The 21,634-nt window shown below is 39.6% G+C and overlaps 1 protein-coding gene across 12 annotated transcripts in view; it reads right to left on the reverse strand.

Moving 5' to 3' along the window:
- The window catches only part of LOC139760781 (fatty-acid amide hydrolase 2-B-like), a 34,960-nt gene that overhangs the window by 6,273 nt on the left and 7,053 nt on the right, over nt 1-21,634 (reverse strand). For 11 of the 12 annotated variants that reach the window (XM_071684363.1, XM_071684368.1, XM_071684367.1 and 8 more), the window contains 8 exons: nt 18,152-18,248; nt 12,989-13,075; nt 9,567-9,697; nt 7,836-7,947; nt 7,125-7,279; nt 6,651-6,794; nt 5,229-5,333; nt 1,196-1,414 (listed from right to left, as the gene is read on the reverse strand). In XM_071684363.1, coding sequence (XP_071540464.1) covers nt 1,196-1,414; nt 5,229-5,333; nt 6,651-6,794; nt 7,125-7,279; nt 7,836-7,947; nt 9,567-9,697; nt 12,989-13,075; nt 18,152-18,248 — 1,050 coding nt within the window. The remainder of the gene's footprint in view (nt 1-1,195; nt 1,415-5,228; nt 5,334-6,650; nt 6,795-7,124; nt 7,280-7,835; nt 7,948-9,566; nt 9,698-12,988; nt 13,076-18,151; nt 18,249-21,634) is intronic. The other variant, XM_071684366.1, reaches the window with a different exon arrangement.

A 21,634-nucleotide genomic window follows, 5' to 3' on the forward strand; every position in this document is an offset into this window, starting at 1 on the left:
GAAGCAGTGAAAAGTTTTTATCGAGGATGTAAGGCATGTGCACGTGTAGGAAGAGAGGAAAGTGATTGGTTCTCAGTGAATGTAGGTTTGTGGCAGGGGTGTGTGATGTCTCCATGGTTGTTTAATTTGTTTATGGATGGGGTTGTTAGGGAGGTAAATGCAAGAGTTTTGGAAAGAGGGGCAAGTATGAAGTCTGTTGGGGATGAGAGAGCTTGGGAAGTGAGTCAGTTGTTGTTTGCTGATGATACAGTGCTGGTGGCTGATTCATGTGAGAAACTGCAGAAGCTGGTGACTGAGTTTGGTAAAGTGTGTGAAAGAAGAAAGTTAAGAGTAAATGTGAATAAGAGCAAGGTTATTAGGTACAGTAGGGTTGAGGGTCAAGTCAATTGGGAGGTAAGTTTGAATGGAGAAAAACTGGAGGAAGTAAAGTGTTTTAGATATCTGGGAGTGGATCTGGCAGCGGATATATATTTATTTTTTTTATTTTGCTTTGTTGCTGTCTCCCGCGTCTGCGAGGTAGCACAAGGAAACAGATAAAAGAATGGCCCAACCCACCCACACACACACATGTATATACATAAATGCCCACACACACACACACACACACACTTACGTACCTGTAGATTACAATGTTTCTTTTTTTTATACTATTTGCCACTTCCCGCATTAGTGAGGTAGCGTTAAGGACAGAGGGCTGAGCCTTTGAGGGAAATCCTCACTTGGCCCCATTCTCTGTTCCTTCTTTTGTGTTAGCAATGTTGTGCCAGGAACAGACAAAAATGGCCTCATTTGCTCACATCCATTCTCTAGATGAAATTTATAATACACCAAAACCAGAGCCCCCATCCACAATCTGGCCCCATACACTTATCCAAAGTTTTCCTGACTACTTCATATCCTCACACAAAGGATAATTCAACGCTTGAATATCATTACAGGCTAGCAAATGAAGTCATTACAATAAGCATAACTTATTTCTAAAATTTTTAGAACTCAAACCCAAGAGATATCAGTGGAACATATGCATGTTTAAACATGTCATAAGGATAGGCAATCACAAGCAGAACTTTCGTTGCTACATACACAACTTGATCCAGAGCAGGAAGGTGGGCTCTCAGCAATGACATGGTCAGGGTGAGTAAGGGTGTAAAATACATGAGAAATCTACACCAAATATTTGAAATCTTAAACCCACCTGGAGTCTCATTTGTAAAGTTTTCCACTGTGTTTCCAACTGGATGACTGTTCTTGAGACAGGTGTGATTTCCTTACCCAAAAACACTTTCTTCTGGTCCTTGAGGAACTTTACTTCCCCTGCTAACTTGTCAAGGGCAGCCTGAGCCAGTGAAGGTAATGTGTGATGAGCACGACCCAAAATGGCTCGTGTGATTTCTGTCCACACATTTATTTCTCCCTAAGATAGAACTTTTGTATGAAAATTTGCCCTCTGATATTCTGGAAAAAGTTCAAATTTAAATTTAGTGGATCTTTAGAAATTGGATTTTATATATTATGTAAACAATGCATTCTACGAAATATTTCTGCTAAAAATGAGCTGTATGATGAACTTAAGTGATAACTACATTCTAAACATTCTTGACATTATTACATGCAACCGCAGGATTCCCATCCAAGGCTCCTCCAGCTTCAATGCTGTGCTGCACTCATTAAAAGGAACAGGATGGACTCCTTTGAATTAAGAAGTTTGACAAGACTACTATATTCATAAAATGACAATGAAACAGCCTTACTAAAGATGAATTTTCCCTTGTTTTGTAACCTTAAACAGGAGTAGTTTGGTAACACCACATTTTCAATATACATATTTTATCTTAATTACCCCGGACCCCTTTCTAAGAAAAAAATATTTTATTTACAATTGCCCACTACCCCTTCCTATGAGACCTTGTGTTACCTAAGACCTTTTTCCAGAGTCTCCTGCAGCCCAAGGGTTTACTAATTCCAGAGGCAAGGAAATGTGGACTCCTTTTGAGTCAGAATTTCTGACAATTTTGTATTCCCAATGATAAAGCCTTTTTAAAAGCGATTTTCACTTGTGGTGGAACCTTGAGGTGGTGGAGTCTGGTAATACCTTGATATATATCTATTTCATTATCTTTATGATTACCCTAGGAATCCTTTCTAAAAAAAGTCCTGGTGTTACCCATGATCTTCCAGATGTTCTTGCAGCCTAAGTTTGCACTGCTTCCAGTAACTGGGAAATGTGGGCTATTTTGCAGTTGGAGGCCCTTTGATGAGAATGACCTGTGCCACAGACCAACCTTCACTTGGAACCATTTGCTTTCTTCTTACTTGTACACATGCCCTACACCCTTGACAAGAATTTCTCACTGCTTCAAGCAGCTTTCCTCCTATCTACCTATATCTCTGATGCCTATTCCAACTGGAACTTCCTCAAAGGGGTGGCCATGGCAACAGAGTCTCCATACCTAATGAACTCTAGTGCTGCTTCTCAGCCCTTTAGTGCCCCTCCCTTAACAGGCCACTGGCAGAGGGCAAGTCTAGCACAGTGTTTGCAGAAGCTCCTAAGGACTACTGTATAATGCTACTACTTCTACCAAATGCTCCTGCATAAATGTTCTTACCTACTACTTCTAACTGCTGCTCATGCCATTTTGCCAAAAGGTAGGGCTAGCATATAATGCTTACCATAGTATATTAAGACCTTCCACAAGGCATCTCAATCGACCCTATCATATGCTTTCTTGACATCCATAAATGGCATATATAAATCCATTCGTTTATCTGAGTGTTTCCCAAATATTCTATGCAAACACCTGAACCACACACTTTACCACTTTCTTTTTTTTTCAAATATATATTCGTACTTGATTGCTGTTTCCCGTGTTAGCAAGGTAGCTTCTGGAAACAACTGAAGAAAGGCCATATCCACTCACATCCATTCTTGAGCTGTCATATGTAATACACCAAAACCACAGCTCCATATATCTACATCCAGGCACCACAGAACTTTCCATGGTTTACTTTGGATGTTTCACTTGCCTTGGTTCAGTCCTTTGCACGCCCTTCACCATCCTGCTTGCTCAGGCCCCTTACTGAAAATTCACTCCATCTCTAATTTGGTCTCCCTGTTCCCTCCACTTCTGACACACACACAAACATTTTTTTTCATATATATCTGCTATTTCCCACGTTAGTGAGGTAGCATCAAGAAGATAACCGAGCCTTATAGAGAAAAATCCTCACTTTGGACCCCTTTTCTGTTCCTACTTTTGGAAAAGTAAAAACAGGAGGAGAGGAATTCTAGTACCCTGCTCCTGCCCCTTTTTGATGTCTTCAAGGACATGTAGGGAATATGTGGGCAGTATTTTTTCTCTATCCCCAGGGATGATATACATATGGTTTGATCATGTATGAAATGAAAGGGTAAGAGAGATGTGTGGTAATAAAAAGAGTGTGGTTGAGAGAGCAGAAGAGGGTATGCTGAAATGGTTTGGACACATGGAGAGAATGAGTGAGGATAGATTGAAAAAGAGGATATATGTCAGAGGTGGAGGGAACAAGGAGAAGCGGGAGACCATATTGGAGGTGGAAGGATGGAGTGAAAAAGATTTTGAGTGATTGAGGCCTGAACATACAAGAGGGTGAGAGGTGTGCAAGGAATAGAGTGACATGACAGCTAGAGACTGAGTGTGAACGAATGTGGCCTTTTTTGTCTACTTTCCTGGTGCTGCCTCACTGAAGCAGTGGGTAGTGATGCTGTTTCCTGTGGGGCAGGGTAATGCCAGGAATGGATGTACATGTGTATATGTCTTTTCATATGTAAATGTGTATATGTCTTTTTATATGTATGTATATGTTTGTGTATGGGCATTTATGTACATCTATGAATGGATGGGCCATTCTTCATTGGTTTTCTGGCGCTACCTTGTTGACGCAGGAAATGGCAATCTAGTATAATAAGTATTTATTTATTTATTTATTTATTACACTCATTCGCTGTCTCCCGTGTTTGTGAGGTAGCGCAAGGAAACAGACGAAAGAATGGCCCAACCCACCCACATACTTATGTATATACATAAATGGCCATACACATACCTATACATTTCAACATATACATATGTACACATGGACCCACTCATACTTGCTGCCCCATCCATTCCCGTCGCCACCCCACCACACATGAAACAGCACCCCCACCGCACGCGTGCGAGGTAGCATCAGGAAAAGACAACATAGGCCACATTCGTTCACACTCAGTCTCTAGCTGTCATGTGTAATGCACCAAAACCACAGGTCCCTTTCCACATCCAGGCCCCACAGACCTTTCCATGGTTTACCCCAGACACTTCACATGTCCTGGTTCAATCCACTGACAGCACATTGACCCTAGCATACCACATTGTTCCAATTCATTCTATTCCTTGCACACCTTTCACCCTCCTGTATGTTCAGGTCCCAATCGCTCAAAATCTTTATCACTTCATTCTTCCACCTCCAATTTGGTTTCCCACTTCTTGTTCCCTCCACCTCTGACACATATATTCTCTTTGTCAATCTTTCTTCACTCATTTTCTCCATGTGGCCAAACCATTTCAATACACCCTCTTCTGCTCTCTAAACCACACTCTTTTTATTGCCATACATCTCTCTTACCCTTTCACTACTTACTTGATCAAACCACCTCACACCACATATTGTTCTCAAACATTTCATTTCCAACACATCCACCCTCCTCCGTGCAACTGTACATATAGCCCATGCCTTGCAACCAAATAACATTGCTGGAAACACTATTTCTTCAAACATACCCATTTTTGCTCTCTGAGATAACATTCTCACCTTCCACACATTCTTCAATGCTCCCAGTACCTTCACCTCCTCCCCCACCCTGTGACTCACTTCCGCTTCCATGGTTCCATTCTCTGCCAAATCCACTCCCAGATATCTAAAACACTTCACTTCCTCCAGCTTTTCTCCATTCAAACTTGCCTCCCAATTAATAAATATAAATACCTATCAACATATACATACACATACATATACACATGTACATATTCATACTTACTCGCCTTCATCCATTCCCGGCGCTACCCCGTCCCACAGGAAACAGCATCACTACCCTGCCCCACAGGAAACAACACTGCCATCCCCTGCATCAACGAGGTAGTGCCAGGAAACTCCAAGAAATGCCACATGGTTCAGGATATATTATTATGCCATTCATTAACATTCTGTTATCTGACCTTGTTATCTGCTAATTTCTGGAACATTGGAGTATCATCACCATATTCCTCGCTGAACTTTTCCTGCCATATTTGGAAAGACCGTCGCATTCCTGGGATGATCACCTTGCCATAACAAATGCATAATATCAGTAAAATCTCTGTTGAGTAATGAAACATTTTCTGCTATATCTATATGGAAATCTTTAAGGTAAATTTTACCTAAAACAAAATGAGAAATGACACAATAAAAAGGACAGAGAAGACTGTGACATGCAAAGTTTGGATGGTTAGGTGTGGAGGTTACTGGAAGCTATTATTGGTACCAAAGAATGAGTGCAAATTATACAAAAGACAGCTGTGCACAAAAGACAGTTTAAATGAATGATGAAATAAGAAGTGAAGTACTGCCATATAAAATATGGGAGACAAAGTATAAAAAAAAAAAAAAAAAAAAAAAAAAAAAAAAAAAGATTCTGACTGGAAGTATTAACAGCAGCCTTAACTGTACAGATTATCAGAAGGAAGTGGAAGAAAAAACTAAGCTTGTATGGTAATTGGGTAAAAGAGATACCAGTAATGCCTCTAGGTCATGGTAAATGAATGTGGTAAGATGTGTTGGAAAACTTTCAGTACAGGGCAGAATCATGCAATTATATCAGGATGAATGATTTCCTTCACTGCACTAATCTGAATTAAAGGTTTCTTTTCAATACACTAACCTGCATGTCAAAAATGTTTGATGGAAAAACTGCACAAAAGCACAATAATTGTTACAATATAGGATACTACTTCTGAACTATCAAAAATGATGCTTCATATGAATAGTGCAGTTTGCCAAGAATATCCAGTACCTGTTGTCCACATTAGCCAAAAGACATGAAAATAGGTGTGGGAGGACAACTTCCTCATCATGTTACCATTTTCTGTTACAGGTCAAATGAAATATACATACTGAACTTACGATGAATAACATAATCTCCAATTAGAAAATTTTGTCATTCCTGAAAGTAGATTTTCATCACAGAAGTATGACTTTATGTTTCATTATTTGACAGGAAAATACAGAAACATGACACTGATACATGGAATTACAAAAGATAAAAAGCACTTTTTCTTCTTTAATGAAGAAAATAAGTAAAACCCTTAACAACACATATACAATATTCACTATATCACAATACAATTATGGTAATATCCCAGGGTGCAGTAAAGACATAAAATGGTAGAAATTAATACTAGAGCACCTACTGTCTAGCATAATCAGGTTATCATGTAAAGTATGTAGAGGAACATTTATGATTTGCTTCAATTCATAAGTAAAGTTAAGAATAATAAGAAATGTCAAGAAATTTGTGGATGTGATAACAAAATGAAGATATCAGACACTACTTAAAATAACATCTTATATAATTGGATTTCATATCTAAAAAATACCCTCACCTTATGCACTGTGCAGTCATAAGTATGCTGAAAGTGCTGAATAACAGCTCTTTGTATGTCTACTAAGCTGGAACTGACACTGGTTGTCAAAACTTTATTACAGTCATTCTCCATAGTGAAGATCTGCAGTGTTCCAAGGTCAACCTATTGTGAAGGGAGAGCACCTACAGTGTTTATTTATGTAATACAAGAAATAATGCTGTAAGGTATCATGATTGTAGTTATTAATGAGGATAAAATAGACAGCTAAGTGATCATTCTGTGCAATTGAAGTATATGTGGTTATGACTTAGTTGAAAAATAAACTGTATTAAGAAATATTTCCTAATTACATATCTTATGTTCAAGTTCTATATGAAATACATTTCTACCAATTCTTCCCTTACTACAGTATTTCATTCACAGAATATGGCAATATCGCATACATTTTCAAATGGGGTCTGTTTATGTGATTCTCTCAACCTCCAAACTTACATGTTTTCCTAGTGATAATTTGCTGACATTTTCACCAGCAAGAACAGTTAGGATAGGAGCCAAATCTTGTGCATGTCTGGTGAGAGGTCCTGGACTCTGCATTTCACTCCATTCTTTATCCAAATGAATATTGCAGCCTTGAATAGACACTACACCTGTGTTGATAGAGTATGGGAGAGAAGTCAAATTCAGCATAACATTAATGACAATTAATTGACATTTTCGTCAATAGTGTTCCATCTCCTGTAATGACAGTTCCTAATGTCATACCACTTATTATTCACCCAACAATCTTTACTTCTCAATATGTTTTCAGAAACCTAGCTTTTCATTTATGATGATAACACCTTATCTTTCACATTTAAGTTTATATCACTTTCTCTGTTATGCCTGTAGAGTTACCATGTATTATTACTCACTGTAGGACTTATTCACATGTATTTCTCATTGTTAAATTCCATCAGGTTCACTTCTGCCCATTTGTAGATATTTCATTTGAACTCCTTTTAATCGGCTTCTGATAAAATAATGCTCCTTACTCTAAAGTCATTAGCAAAGTTCCTATCCTTCTTTAACTTTTTTCTCAATTAGGCAAGATTTTGTTTGCTTCTACTTTGAACTTTGTCATTTAAAAGATGAGAGAGAGAGAGAGAGAGAGAGAGAGAGAGAGAGAGAGAGAGAGAGAGAGAGAGAGAGAGACGAGAGACTTACCACTTGTTGGTTTGTGACCAAAAATACCACAAAAGAATGCTGGAATACGAATTGATCCCCCTGTGTCTGTGCCTAAGCTGAGAGGCGTTCCACAAGCACACATTAAGGCACCCTTGAGAAAAAAAAAAATTGTGATAATCATTTTTGCATCCTACTGTGTGATAACACCTTAAAAAGAAATATTTTATTGTATAAAAACTTGTAAACTAGAAAAATCCAAGAATGCAATGGTGCTCAACAAGGCTTAATATTACAACAAATTATTTTGTAGACTGTAACTGAGTAATCTAAAACAGAACAGTGTTTGTTATATATAGTATGACATCCAAAATTATATCAAAGCAAAAGTTTCATCTCGGAGATGAGACAGGTGATGTGTAGGAGAGTAACATGATCTACTGGGAGACTAGGAAAATGGTAAGGCCTCTACTATAGCAATGTATATTCATGAAAATTTGAGGCAGTACATAAGCATTACAATAAGTGTATAAAAATACAAAAGAAAGGTAAGGTGCAAAGGGGATTTGATGGATGTTATATTACCATAACTTTGAGCAGGGTATGCATAAGGAATTCAAACATCTGAGCTGCTTCCCACTATAAACCATGAAGATGTTAAGCAACATCTTGATCACACAGCCCTATGTTTGCAAAACTGCACACTCTCCTAATGTCAAATTCTACAAACTAACCTAATCCCTTCCTCTATTCTTTCATCTCGTTCTGTTTTAATTTTGTATCCTTCATTTTACTCTCTATGCTCTCTCGTATCCTTTCAATATCCATCTTTTCTATAATACCTTAACATCTCAGAATGTCATTCTTTACTCTTTCTTTCTTTTCTCTTGTATGTGCTGTTTTGCACATGAGTGAGGTAACATTAAAAATATCTTATTTATCACCAGTTCTTTAATCTTTCAGAGGTCATAGGAAACTGGAAGGATTCAGGAACTCATCATCCTCCTTCTCCTTCATTAGAATGTCTATTCTGTTCGAGTAACATATGAAGGAGAGAGTTGCTGTGATAATTTACTTTAGAGCATGAAAAATTTCAGTCCTGTCCACTATCCACACTGCTTTCACTGTATAAATCTTCCTTCCCAACACATCCTCCTACACCTGCCTTTCATCCTGACCCAGCATGAAGTTATGTGCCAGATCAACCATAGACTGATCTGGCCAGCATCACCTATGTACAAATGCTAAAACCATCATAAGATAGTCAAGTTTTTCTTGTAGAAAGTTTCTTTAAATTTTTAGTTCCACATGCATAATTAAGCAGGTAATATGCTTACTTTAAAATCCAGCTAGCTGTATCTGAAGTGACTAACGAAATTGGTCAAAATTGTTCAAAAGTAATGGATAAAGAAAATTATCTATTATGACTCAAATACATTTTCTTCAACACTATTCTGACAGGTTAAGGGGCAGCCACATATTCTTAAAGTCTACTGTTTTTTTCACCTATTCGTATTTTCTTATGTCACATCAAGTTGTCCCACTTTGCATCAACCTTACTTTTCTCCTTCCTTACTTAAAGTATGCTGTCTTAACTTTTTTTTGTTTACAAAGTTACACCTCATTCTTTTCATACAGGTTTAGTTCAATGTAAAAATAATGAGTAAGGTTAGTGCTTTCCTTTAATTTTTGACATAAGAGCTTGCACCTCTTGCACTGAATATATGCAACTGTAGATAGAAAGGAATAAGACAACATTGATATGCATAATACCTCTCCACCAGATGAACCTCCTGAGGTGCGTCTGGTGTCATATGGGTTGTTGGTCCGGCCATACACCCGATTATCACTTTCCCACCACATACCAAGTTCTGAAACATTGGTATTTGCCAGAAAGATGGCTCCTGAGGGGGAGATAAGAAAAATGGTAATTATTGTGACTATCATAAGATAGTCAAGTTTTCCTTGTAGGAGAGATAATTCTACCTGCTTCACTATATACTTTCCATACAAAATCTATACTTTGCTCTACTAATGGCTGAGCTACTCCTAGTATGCTCAGCATTGCTTTTCCCACTTAACTTCTTTAGGTTTTGTTCTCAGTATGAGTAAAATTCAGTTGGATATTCCAATATCTCACTCACTGCTCATAATGCTCCAAAGGTGATATCTCATTAAGTTCCCAGCAACCCTCACCACTTTGAATTCCTCGTGAGAGTTATCACACATTCATACTAACTCAACTTTAAATTACAGAGTTTATGAGCATTCTTTGTTCAGGAAAAGTAGACTTACAAGTAGTGTGGTGACCTTTAAAGTTATATGAATTATAATTGATTGAAATGTTTTAATATTTGATATCCGGTCAAACAGTTGTTCTCTGAAGTATTCAGCCAATAAGATGAGAGCTGGGGTAAGAGAGTATCATTAAACTTAAGGAGAATAAAAAGATGATTTGGAAGGAGGTAAAAAAGGGGCATAAGACAAAGAGAAACAAATGGGAACATTGGTGAAGGGGGAAAGGGGGGAAGTGATAACAGGTAGAGATGAAGAGAGGAGATGGAGTGAGTGTTTTGAAGGTTTGTTGAATGTGTTTCATGAGAGACTAGAAGATGTAGGGTGTTTTGGTCAGGGTGGTGTGCAAAATGAGAGTGTCAGGGAGAGTGGTTTGGTGATGAGAGAAGGGGTGGTGAAAGCCTTACAGAAGATGAAATCTGGCGAGGTGACAGGTTTGGAAGGTACTGTAATTGAATTCACTAAGGAGAGGTGACTGTGTTGTTGATTGGTTGGTAAAGATATTTAATGTATGTATGGATCATGGTGAAGTGCCTGAGGATTGGCAGAATGCATGTATAATACCACTGTGCAACGGTAAAGGGGATAAAGATGAGTGTTCAAACTACAGAGGCATAAGTTTGTTGAGTATTCCTGGAAAATTGTAAGTGATGGCACTGATTGAGAAGGTGAAGACATGTACAGAGCATCAGACTGGGGAGGAGCAGTGTGGTTTTAGAAGTGGTAGAGGATGTGTAGATCAGGCGTTTGTTTTGAAGAATGTGAGAAATATTAAAAAAAAACAAAAAAAAAACATGGATTTGTATGAAGCATTTATGGATCTGGAGATGGCATATGATAAGAGTAGATAGAGATGCTTTGTGGAAGCAGTGAAAAGTTTTTATCAAGGATGTAAGGCATGTGTATGAGTAGGAAGAGAGAGTGATTGGTTCCCAGTGAAGGTCGTTCTGCGGCAGGGGTGTGTGATGTCCTCATGGTTGTATAATTTGTTTCTGTATGGGGGTAATTAGGGAGGTAAATGCAAGTTTTGTTGGAGAGAGGGATGATTATGCAGTCTGTTGGGGAAGAGAGGGCCTGGGAAGTGAGTCAATTGTTGTTCACCGATGATACAGCACTGGTGGCTGATTAAGAGTGAGAAAGTGGATAAGGTGGTGAGAGTTTGGAAAAAAGTGTGAAAGGAGAAAGTTGAGAGTAAATGTGAATAAGAACAAAGTATTAGGTTCAGCAGGGTTGTGGGGACCAAGTTAGTTGGGATTTGAGTTTGAATGGAGAAAAACTGGAGGAAGTTCTAGATATCTGGAAGTGGACTTTGCAGCAAATGGAACCACAGAAGTGGAAGTGTCATAGGGTGGGGTAGGGGATAAAGGTTCCCGGAGTGATGAAGAATGTGTGGAATGAAAGAACATTATCTCAGAGCAAAAATATGGTTGCAAGGCATGTGCTATTTATATGGTAGTAGGGAGGAGGGTGGATGTGTTGGAAATGAAATGTTTGAGGACAATATGTGGTGTGAGGTGGTTTGATTGAGTATGAAATGAAAGGGTAAAGGAGATGTGTGGTAATAAAAAGTGTGAGAGAGCAGAAGAGGGTGTGTTGAAGTGATTTTGCCATATGGAGAGAATGAGTGAGGGAAGGATGATAAAGGGGATATATGTGTCAGAAGTGGAGGGAACAAGAAGAGGGAGACCAAATTGGAGGTGGAAGGATAGAGTGAAAAAGATTTTGTGTGATCGAAGCTTGAACATACAGAAGGGTGAGAGCATGCAAGGAACAGAGTGAACTGGAATGATGTGGTATACTGGTGTTGACATACTGTCAATGGACTGAACCAGGGCATGTGAAATGTCTGAGGTAAATCATGGAAAGATTTGTGGGGCCTGGTTGTGGAGAGGGAGATGTGGCTTCGGTGCATTACACATGACAGCTAGAGACTGAGTGTGAATGAATGTGGCCTTTTTTGTCTGTTTTCCTGGGGTTACCTCACTGCAGCAGGGGGTAGTGATGCTGTTTCCTGTGAGGCGGGGTAGCACCGAAATGAATGAAGGCAAGCAAGTATGAATATGTTGACTTTCTTTAAAAAAAGGCTGCCTGTGTTGTTGATTGGTTAGTTAGGATTATCAGTGTATGTGTGGATTATGGTGAGGTGCCTGAGGATTGGTAGGATGCCTGTATAGTGCTACAGTATGAAGACAAGGGGATAAAGGTAAATGCTTGAATTCCAAAGAAATCAGTCTGATGAGTGTACCTAGTTTGATTTATGTGGGAGTTGTGATTGAAAGGGTGCTGGGAAGCAAAGAGCATCTGATTGGGGAAGAACAATATGGCTTCAGGAATGGCAGAGTAGTAACTGCCTCTCCTGCTCTGGAAGGAAGCATCAATAACAAATGAACAACGGCCTATTTCACACACACCCAAGTTTTAGCTCACATGCATAATATATCAAAATCAGACTCCATCCATAGTCAAGCCCTACAGACTACTCCAAGGGTTTACCTTGATCATTTCACCTGCCCTGGTTCAACCCAACCCCAGCACATTGTCCCCTAAATACCCCACAGCTACAACTCATTCTATCCACAGCATGTCTCTTACCCAATTGAAAGTTTAGTTCCTAATACCCTAAAGCCTCCTCCACACTCTCCCCACTCCCTTGCACCCATTACTGCTGAGAAATAAATCCTTGTCGTCTCTTCTTCACCTATCCTCTCCATACATCTTAACAATTTCAGCACACCCTAGTTAGTTATCTCAATTAGATGGTATCATTCCTTACACGATAAAATTTCCCCTATAACACTGGTAACAGCTTTCCACAAAAAACGATCTGCACATCATCTTATGCCATAACCTTAATATGGATATATTTCAGCTAAAGGACAAATTAACTTACTGGTGCCTACCTGCTTTTTTCATCTTCGCCACCACAGTAGCATTGTTCAAAGCAGCAGTGCCAGTTCGGACCAAAAGCCCACCCGTATGTGGTAACCCTGGACACAAAGGTGACTTTTTTAGCAGGTGAGGAGTCACTCCGTGATGTGACAACATAGCAAATGTAATTCTTTATTCCAAATATGTTTATGATTTCCTGCATTTGTGAAGTAGGGCCAGGAAAAGAAAAAGAAATGGTAAAATCTCTAGCTGTCATACGCAATGCAATGCAAGAGCCTTTAGAAAGATGTCCTGGGTAATACCAAGACTCATAGAAACTGGTCCTTGGACAATTATAATTAAAATAAAATTTGATTCTTCTTTTTCCCTTTCAAAACCCTCTCTATATCAAATTTTAGTTAAGGCCAGGCTTTGATGTGGACTTCAATCCATGACTGGAGCTTTCAACGTAAAAAAAATTAAAATCCCTTAATGTTGCAGAAGGCAACTAAAGGGGGTGCGAGCAGGTGGTTGATAACCTTCCCCTTTTTGTATTTCAATTTCTAAAAGATGGAACAGAAGGAGCCAAGCAGGAAGTACTCATCCTCCTTAAAGGCTCAGGCCTGGGTGTATAAACGTGTGTGGATATAACCAATATAAGAGAGAAGATACAGGAAGTATGAGGAAAGAAACCTGGATGTTCTGGCTCTCGGTGAATAAATCTCAAGGGTAAAGGGGTGGAATGGTTTGGAAATGGCTTAGAAGCAAGGTCAGGGGTTGAGAGAGCAGGAACTATGGATGGAGTAGCACAGCTCCCAAAGCAGGAGTTGTAGGAATGTGAAAGATGTAAGGAAGGGAATTCTAAATTGATGTAGGTAAAGGCGAAAGTGGATGGTAAGACATGGGAGATTATTAGTGCTTATGCAGCTGGTCATGAGAAAAAAGATCATGAGAGGCAGGTGTTTTGGGAGCAACTTAGCGAGTGTCAGCAGTTTTGATGCAAGAAACGAGGTATTGGTGATGGGTAATTTGAATGCGAAGTTGAGTGATAAGGCAGCTGAGGGTATAATTGGGGGCATGGAATATTCAGTATTATGAATGGAAATAGTGAACAGCTTGTGGAATTGCTTGCTGAAAAGAAAAAGACTAGTGATTGGGAATGTCAGGTTTAAAAAGAGGGACACACACAAGTACACATATGTGAGTAAGAAGGATGATCAGCATATTAATTGAAAGGTCTGTAAAAGCAAGACTTTTGGATGTAAATGTGCCGAGAGGGGCAGTTGGTGGGATGTTTGAACACTCTCTTGTGGAGGCAAAGTTGACGATTTGTTGAGGTTTTACAAAAAGATGAAACAATATCAGTGAGAAGAGAGTGAAGAATGTTAATAGGCTTGGCAAAGAGACTTTTGTGAAGAAATACCAGGAAAGACAGTGTCGAAAAGCAAAAGGTGAGAGTAAATGAAGCATGGGGAGTGGGTGAGGAATGAAGGTATCTCAGGAAGAAATATGTGATATGCAAAAGGTGGGAGGTGAGCTGATTAGAAAGGGTAGTGTGAATGGTGGGATGAAGAACTAAAGTTCCTAGTGGGGAAAAAAAAAGGGGGAGGGGGTTATCTACAGGGGTAAGAGTGCAAATGATTGAGGGATGTAAAAGAGAAAGCGAAAGTAGGTCAAGAGGAAGGTGCAGGGGTTGAAAAATGGGGCAAATGAGAGTTGGGGTGAGCAAGTATCAGTAAACTTTAGGGAGAATAAGACAATGTTTTGGAAGGAGGCTAATAATGTACGAAAAACAAGATAGCAAATAAGAATATTAGAAGATAATAAAAATGTGCAACAAACAAGTGCGCAAATAAGAACACTAATGAAGGAGGCAAATGGGGAAGTGGTGACGGGTAGTGATGAGTGTGGGAGAGATGGATTGAGTATTCTGAAGGACTGCTGAACATGTCATGATAAGGTGGCTGGTGTAAGGTGTTTTGACTGGGGTGTTATGCAAAGTGATAGAGCCATGAAGAGTAATTTGGTGAAGAGAAATGAGGTGGTGACAGCCTTTACAAGGATGAAATGTAGCAAGGTGGTTGAACTTATTAAGAAAGGTGGTGACTGTGTTGTTGAATGGTTGGTAAGGATATTCAGTGTATGTATGGTTCATGCTTAGGTGCCAGAGGATTGGCAGAACGCATGTATAGTGCAATTGTAAACTGGAATGGGATATAGAGGTGAGTGTTCAAACTACAGAAGTATAAGTTTGTTGAGTGTACCTGGTATGTTGTATTGAAGGGTAGGGATAGAGAGTGAAGGCACATATGGAGCATTATCCTGGGAGGAACAGTGTGGCTACAAAAGTGGTAGAGGTGTGTGGATCAGGTGTTTGCTTTGAAGAATGTAAGAAATATTTAGAGAAATGGATAGATTTGTATATAGCATTTATGGATCTGGAGAAAGGATATGATAAGGGTGATTTTGATGCTCTGTGGAAAGTTCTAAGAATATAAGGTGATGGAGGAAAGCTGCTAGAAGCAGTACAAAGTTCTTATCAAGGGTGTAAGGTATGTGCACAAGTAGGAAGAGAGGAGAGTTAATGCTTCCAAATGAATGTTTGTCTGCAGCAGGGGTGTGTGACGTCAGTATGGTTGTTTAATTTGTTTACGGATTGGGCAGCGAAGGAGGTAAATGCAAGAGTCTTGGAGCGATGGGCAAGTATGCAGTCTGTATGAGATGAGAGGGTCTGGAAAGCAAGTCAGTTGTTTTCAGTTGTTTGCTTATGATACAGCACTGTTGTCAGATTCAAAGGGAAACTGCATAAGCTGGTAACTGAGTTCGGAAGAGTGTGTGAAAAGAGGAAGTTGCGAGTAAACATGACTAAAAGCTAGGTTATTACGTTTAGTAGAGTTGAGAGACAAGTTAATTGAGGGTGCAAATCTGAATGGAGAAAAATTGGAGGAAGTGAAGTGTTTAGATACTCAAGAGAGGACATGGCAGCAAATGGAACCACAGAAGTGGAAGTAAAGTCATAGGGATGGTGAGGGACAGAACGTTCTTTGAACACTGAAGAAAGTGTGAAAAAAGAGATCATAACCTGGGAAGGCAAAAATGGTTATATTTAAAGGCATAGTAGTACATACAATATTGTATGGATGTGAGGCATGGGATATAGATAAGACTATATGGAGGATGGTGGGTGTGTTGCAAAATGAAATGTTTGAGGACAATATGTGGTGTGTGGAGGTTTGATCGAGTAAGTAATGAAAGGGTGAGAGAGAAGTGTGGTAATAAAAAGAAAGTGGTTGAGAGAGCTCAAAAGAGTGTACTGAAATGGTTTGGTCATACAGATAGAATGAGAGAAAGGTCGACAGAAAGGACATGTCAGACATTAAGGGGACATGGGAGACCAAATAGGAGATGGAAGGATGGTGCAAAAAAGATTTTGTAAGACTGGGGCCTGAACATGCAGAACGGTGAAAGGCATGCAAAGAATACAGTGAATTGGAATGACGTGGTAAACAGGGGTTGACGAACTGTCAATAGACTGAAACGAGGTAGTGCCAGGAAACAGACGAAGAATGGCCCATCCACTCATACATATAAACGCCCATACACGCACATATACATATCAACACATACAAATATACATACAAATACACAGACATATACACATGTACATATTCATACTTGCTTGCCTTCATACATTCTTGGTGCTATCCTGCCTCAGAGAAAACATGTATATATATACATATATATGAAAGTCGGCAAGGCAGCAGGTTTGGATGGTATTGCAGTGGAATTTATTAAAAAAGGGGGTGACTGTATTGTTGACTGTTTGGTAAGGTTATTTAATGTATGTATGATTCCCTGGGGATAGGGGCGAAAGAATACTTCCCACGTATTCCCTGCATGTCGTAGAAGGCGACTAAAAGGGAAGGGAGCGGGTGGCTGGAAATCCTCCCCTCTCATTTTTTTTCTTTTTTCTTCCAAAAGAAGGAACAGACAAGGGGCCAGGTGAGGATATTCCCTCAAAGGCCCAGTCTTCTGTTCTTAACGCTACCTCGCTAATGCGGGAAATGGCGAATAGTATGAAAAAAAAAATATATATATTGGAAAGGATCACAATTTTGCGCGTGATCAAGATATTCCTATGGGTCTATGGGGAAAATGAAACACGATAAGTTCCCACGTGCACTTTGGTGTAATAATCAAATCATCAGGGGAGACACAAGAGAGAAATATAAGTCAGTTGATATACATCGAAGAGACAAAGCTAGGATGCCATTTGGTAAACACACGTGTGTGTGTGTATGTGTGTGTTATGCCTGGGTATAGGGGAGAGAAAATACTTCCCATGTATTCCCTCCATGTCATAGAAGGCAACTAAAATGGGTGGGAGCAAGGGGCTGGAAACCCTCCCTCCCAGTTTTTACTTTTCCAAAAAAAAAGGGACAGAGAAGGTGGCCAAGTGAGGATTTTCCCTCTAAGGCTCAGACCTCTATTCTTGATGTTACCTTGCTAAGGTGGGAAATGGCAAATATACATGGAAAAAATAACTGTGTGTGTAAAGGCAAGCCATATCTTGTGTAAGCACCACAGTTTCTCCCTTCACCATATGTAGAAATGTTTAAGAAGATATCAGTGAAGATATGTTTGACCCAAGGTAAAAGTTGAAAATTGTTTTATACATGGTTTCCCAAATAAAAAAAAATAACAATTAAAGAAAGTCTAACAATACATGAAAAGCATGGTACCAGAATGAACAGGGATGAGGTATGTTGAAAGGAAAATGACCTCAAGCTATAACAATGAGGGAAAGAAGATCAGGAGGAAGGAGATAATCGACCTAAATAAAAACTAGATAAAATAGGAGGCAGGAAGAAGAGTTGTTTAGGAAGAGAGTTGCAGAAATATCACCTAAGTTAAGGAAAGTAGTGAAAATAGACTGCTGGAAAATTCCAAGGTCAATGTGACAGAAATATGAGGTAAAGAGACAGGGTCCCACCAATAAACAGTTTCCTCATATGCACCAAGAGGTAATTACATGGCAGCACCAAATATCAATGTCTTTGAGCCTAAGGACAAGAGACTAATCCTATTAGTTGACAGATGAATGTTCTTGTGAATACTGTCACAGAATAGACATTAAACTGAAAAGAGCATGGGATAATGTATGGAACCTTGGGGTGAAGTGACAAAAAACTTACCAGCTACAGAAATTGTCTCCTTAACGGTGAAGGGCACACCCAGGAATGGCTGGTTTTTCTTTATCCACTCTTTTGTTAGGCTCCCATCACGGAGTCCCTGAAAGGAAGCCAAATAACCTTAGAAACTTATAAAAATTTAAAAGAATTATTTTCTATAAAGTATATTAAATTTATTTTACTATGTCGCTGTCTCCCGCGTTAGTGAGGTAGCACAAGGAAACAGACGAAAGAATGGCCCAACCCACCAATATACACTTGTATATACATACAGGTCCACATACGCAAATATACATACCTATACATCTCAACATATACACATATATACACACACAGATATATATATATATATATATATATATATATATATATATATATATATATATATATATATATATATATATATATTATCCCTGGGGATAGGGGAGAAAGAATACTTCCCACGTATTCCCTGCGTGTCGTAGAAGGCGATTAAAAGGGAAGGGAGCGGGGGGCTGGAAATCCTCCCCTCTCTTTTTTTTTTTTTCTTTTTTCCAAAGGAAGGAACAGAGAAGGGGGCTGGATGAGGATGTTTCCTCAGAGGCCCAGTCCTCTGTTCTTAACGCTACCTCGCTGACCCGGGAAATGGCGAATAGTATGAAAGAAAAAATATATATATATATATATATATATATATATTTTTTTTTTGCTTTGTCGCTGTCTCCCGCGTTTGCGAGGTAGCGCAAGGAAACAGACGAAAGAAATGGCCCAACCCACCCCCATACACATGTATATACATACGTCCACACACGCAAATATACATACCTACACAGCTTTCCATGGTTTACCCCAGACGCTTCACATGCCTTGATTCAATCCACTGACAGCACGTCAATCCCGGTATACCACATCGCTCCAATTCACTCTATTCCTTGCCCTCCTTTCACCCTCCTGCATGTTCAGGCCCCGATCACACAAAATCTTTTTCACTCCATCTTTCCACCTCCAATTTGGTCTCCCTCTTCTCCTCGTTCCCTCCACCTCCGACACATATATCCTCTTGGTCAATCTTTCCTCACTCATTCTCTCCATGTGCCCAAACCATTTCAAAACACCCTCTTCTGCTATCTCAACCACGCTCTTTTTATTTCCACACATCTCTCTTACCCTTACGTTACTTACTCGATCAAACCACCTCACACCACACATTGTCCTCAAACATCTCATTTCCAGCACATCCATCCTCCTGCGCACAACTCTATCCATAGCCCACGCCTCGCAACCATACAACATTGTTGGAACCACTATTCCTTCAAACATACCCATTTTTGCTTTCCGAGATAATGTTCTCGACTTCCACACATTCTTCAAGGCTCCCAGAATTTTCGCCCCCTCCCCCACCCTATGATCCACTTCCGCTTCCATGGTTCCATCCGCTGCCATATCCACTCCCAGATATCTAAAACACTTCACTTCCTCCAGTTTTTCTCCATTCAAACTCACCTCCCAATTGACTTGACCCTCAACCCTACTGTACCTAATAACCTTGCTCTTATTCACATTTACTCTTAACTTTCTTCTTTCACACACTTTACCAAACTCAGTCACCAGCTTCTGCACTTTCTCACATGAATCAGCCACCAGCGCTGTATCATCAGCGAACAACAACTGACTCACTTCCCAAGCTCTCTCATCCCCAACAGACTTCATACTTGCCCCTCTTTCCAAAACTCTTGCATTCACCTCCCTAACAACCCCATCCATAAACAAATTAAACAACCATGGAGACATCACACACCCCTGCCGCAAACCTACATTCACTGAGAACCAATCACTTTCCTCTCTTCCTACACGTACACATGCCTTACATATATATATATATATATATATATATATATATATATATATATATATATATATATATATACAGACATATATATACACACACAGACATATACATATATACACATGAACATAATTCATAGTCTGCCTTTATTCATTCCCATCGCCACCCTGCCACACATGAAATAACAACCCCATCCCCCCACATGTGCGCAAGATAGCGCTAGGAAAAGACAACAAAGGCCAATTTCGTTCACACTCAGTATCTAGCTGTCATGTATAAAGTGTAAACCACTTTTAACAGACTAAAAGTTTCATTACTCATTTTTACAATGTACAAGTATAGGTGTGTCCAAATGAAAAATCTCAAAAATTGTATGTAGTTTAGTTGTGCCCCTGAAATATGCCTTCACCAAAGCCTGCTAAATGTTGTATTAATTTTGATATCATACCAAAAATATTTCCTTCACTTAATCCTTTTGAAATAATATATCTAGAATAGTCTCCCACACACACAATTTTTTTTGCAAATGTGAAGGGCCTTGAAGAAGGTGTGGAAGGCAAGAATGTTATCTTGGAGAGCAAAAATGTGCATGTTTGAAGGAATAGTGGTTCCAACAATGTTATATGGTTGCGAGGCATGGGCTATAGATAGGGTTGTGCGGAGGAGGGTGGATGTGTTGGAAATGAAATTTTTGAGGGCAATATGTGATGTGAGGTGGTTTGATTGAGTAAGTAATGAAAGGGTAAGAGAGATGGGTGGTAATAAAAAGAGTGTGGTTGAGAAAGCAGAAGAGGGTGTGTTGAAATGGTTTGGACACATGGAGAGAGAGAATGAGAGAGGAAAGATTGACAAAGAGGATATATGTGTCAGAAGTGGAGGGAATGAGGAGAAGTGGGAGACCAAATTGGAGGTAGAAGGATGGAATGAAAAAGATTTTGAGCGATCGGTGCCTGAACATACAAGAGGGTGGATGGCATGCAAGGAATAAGTGAATTGGAACGATGTGGTATGCTGGGGTTGACGTGCTGTCAATGGATTGAACCAGGGCACGTGAAGCGTCTGGGGTAAACCATGGAAAGGTCTGTGGAGCCTGGATGTGGAAAGGGAGCTGTGGTTTCAGTGCATTACATTTTTTCTCATAGATATTCACCTTATCCCTCGTTAGCAAGGTAGCGTTATGAACAGAGGAGTGAGCCTTAAGAGAGTATATCCTCACTTGGCCCACCTCTCCATTCCTTCTTTTGGAAAAAGTTAAACGGGAGGGGAGGATTCCCAGCCCAACGCTCCCTCCCCTTTAAGTCGCCTTCTTTGACATGCATGGAGTACGTGGGAAGTATTCTTTCCCCCATATCCCCAGGGATAATGTAAATATATATATGTGGAAAGGAAGCTGTGGTTTTGGTGCATTATTACATGACAGCTAGTGACTGAGTGTGAACGAATGGGGCCTTTGTTGTCTTTTCCTAGCGCTACCTCGCACACATGAGGGGGGAGGGGGTTGTTATTCCATGTGTGGCGAGGTGGCGATGGGAATAAATAAAGGCAGACAGTATGAATTATGTACATGTGTATATATGTATATGTCTGTGTGTGTATATATATGTGCACATTGGGATGTATAGGTATGCATATTTGCGTGTGTGGATGTGTATGTATATACA

Source organism: Panulirus ornatus, chromosome 38 (genome assembly GCF_036320965.1).
Source record: "Panulirus ornatus isolate Po-2019 chromosome 38, ASM3632096v1, whole genome shotgun sequence".
Lineage (NCBI taxonomy): Eukaryota > Metazoa > Arthropoda > Malacostraca > Decapoda > Palinuridae > Panulirus > Panulirus ornatus.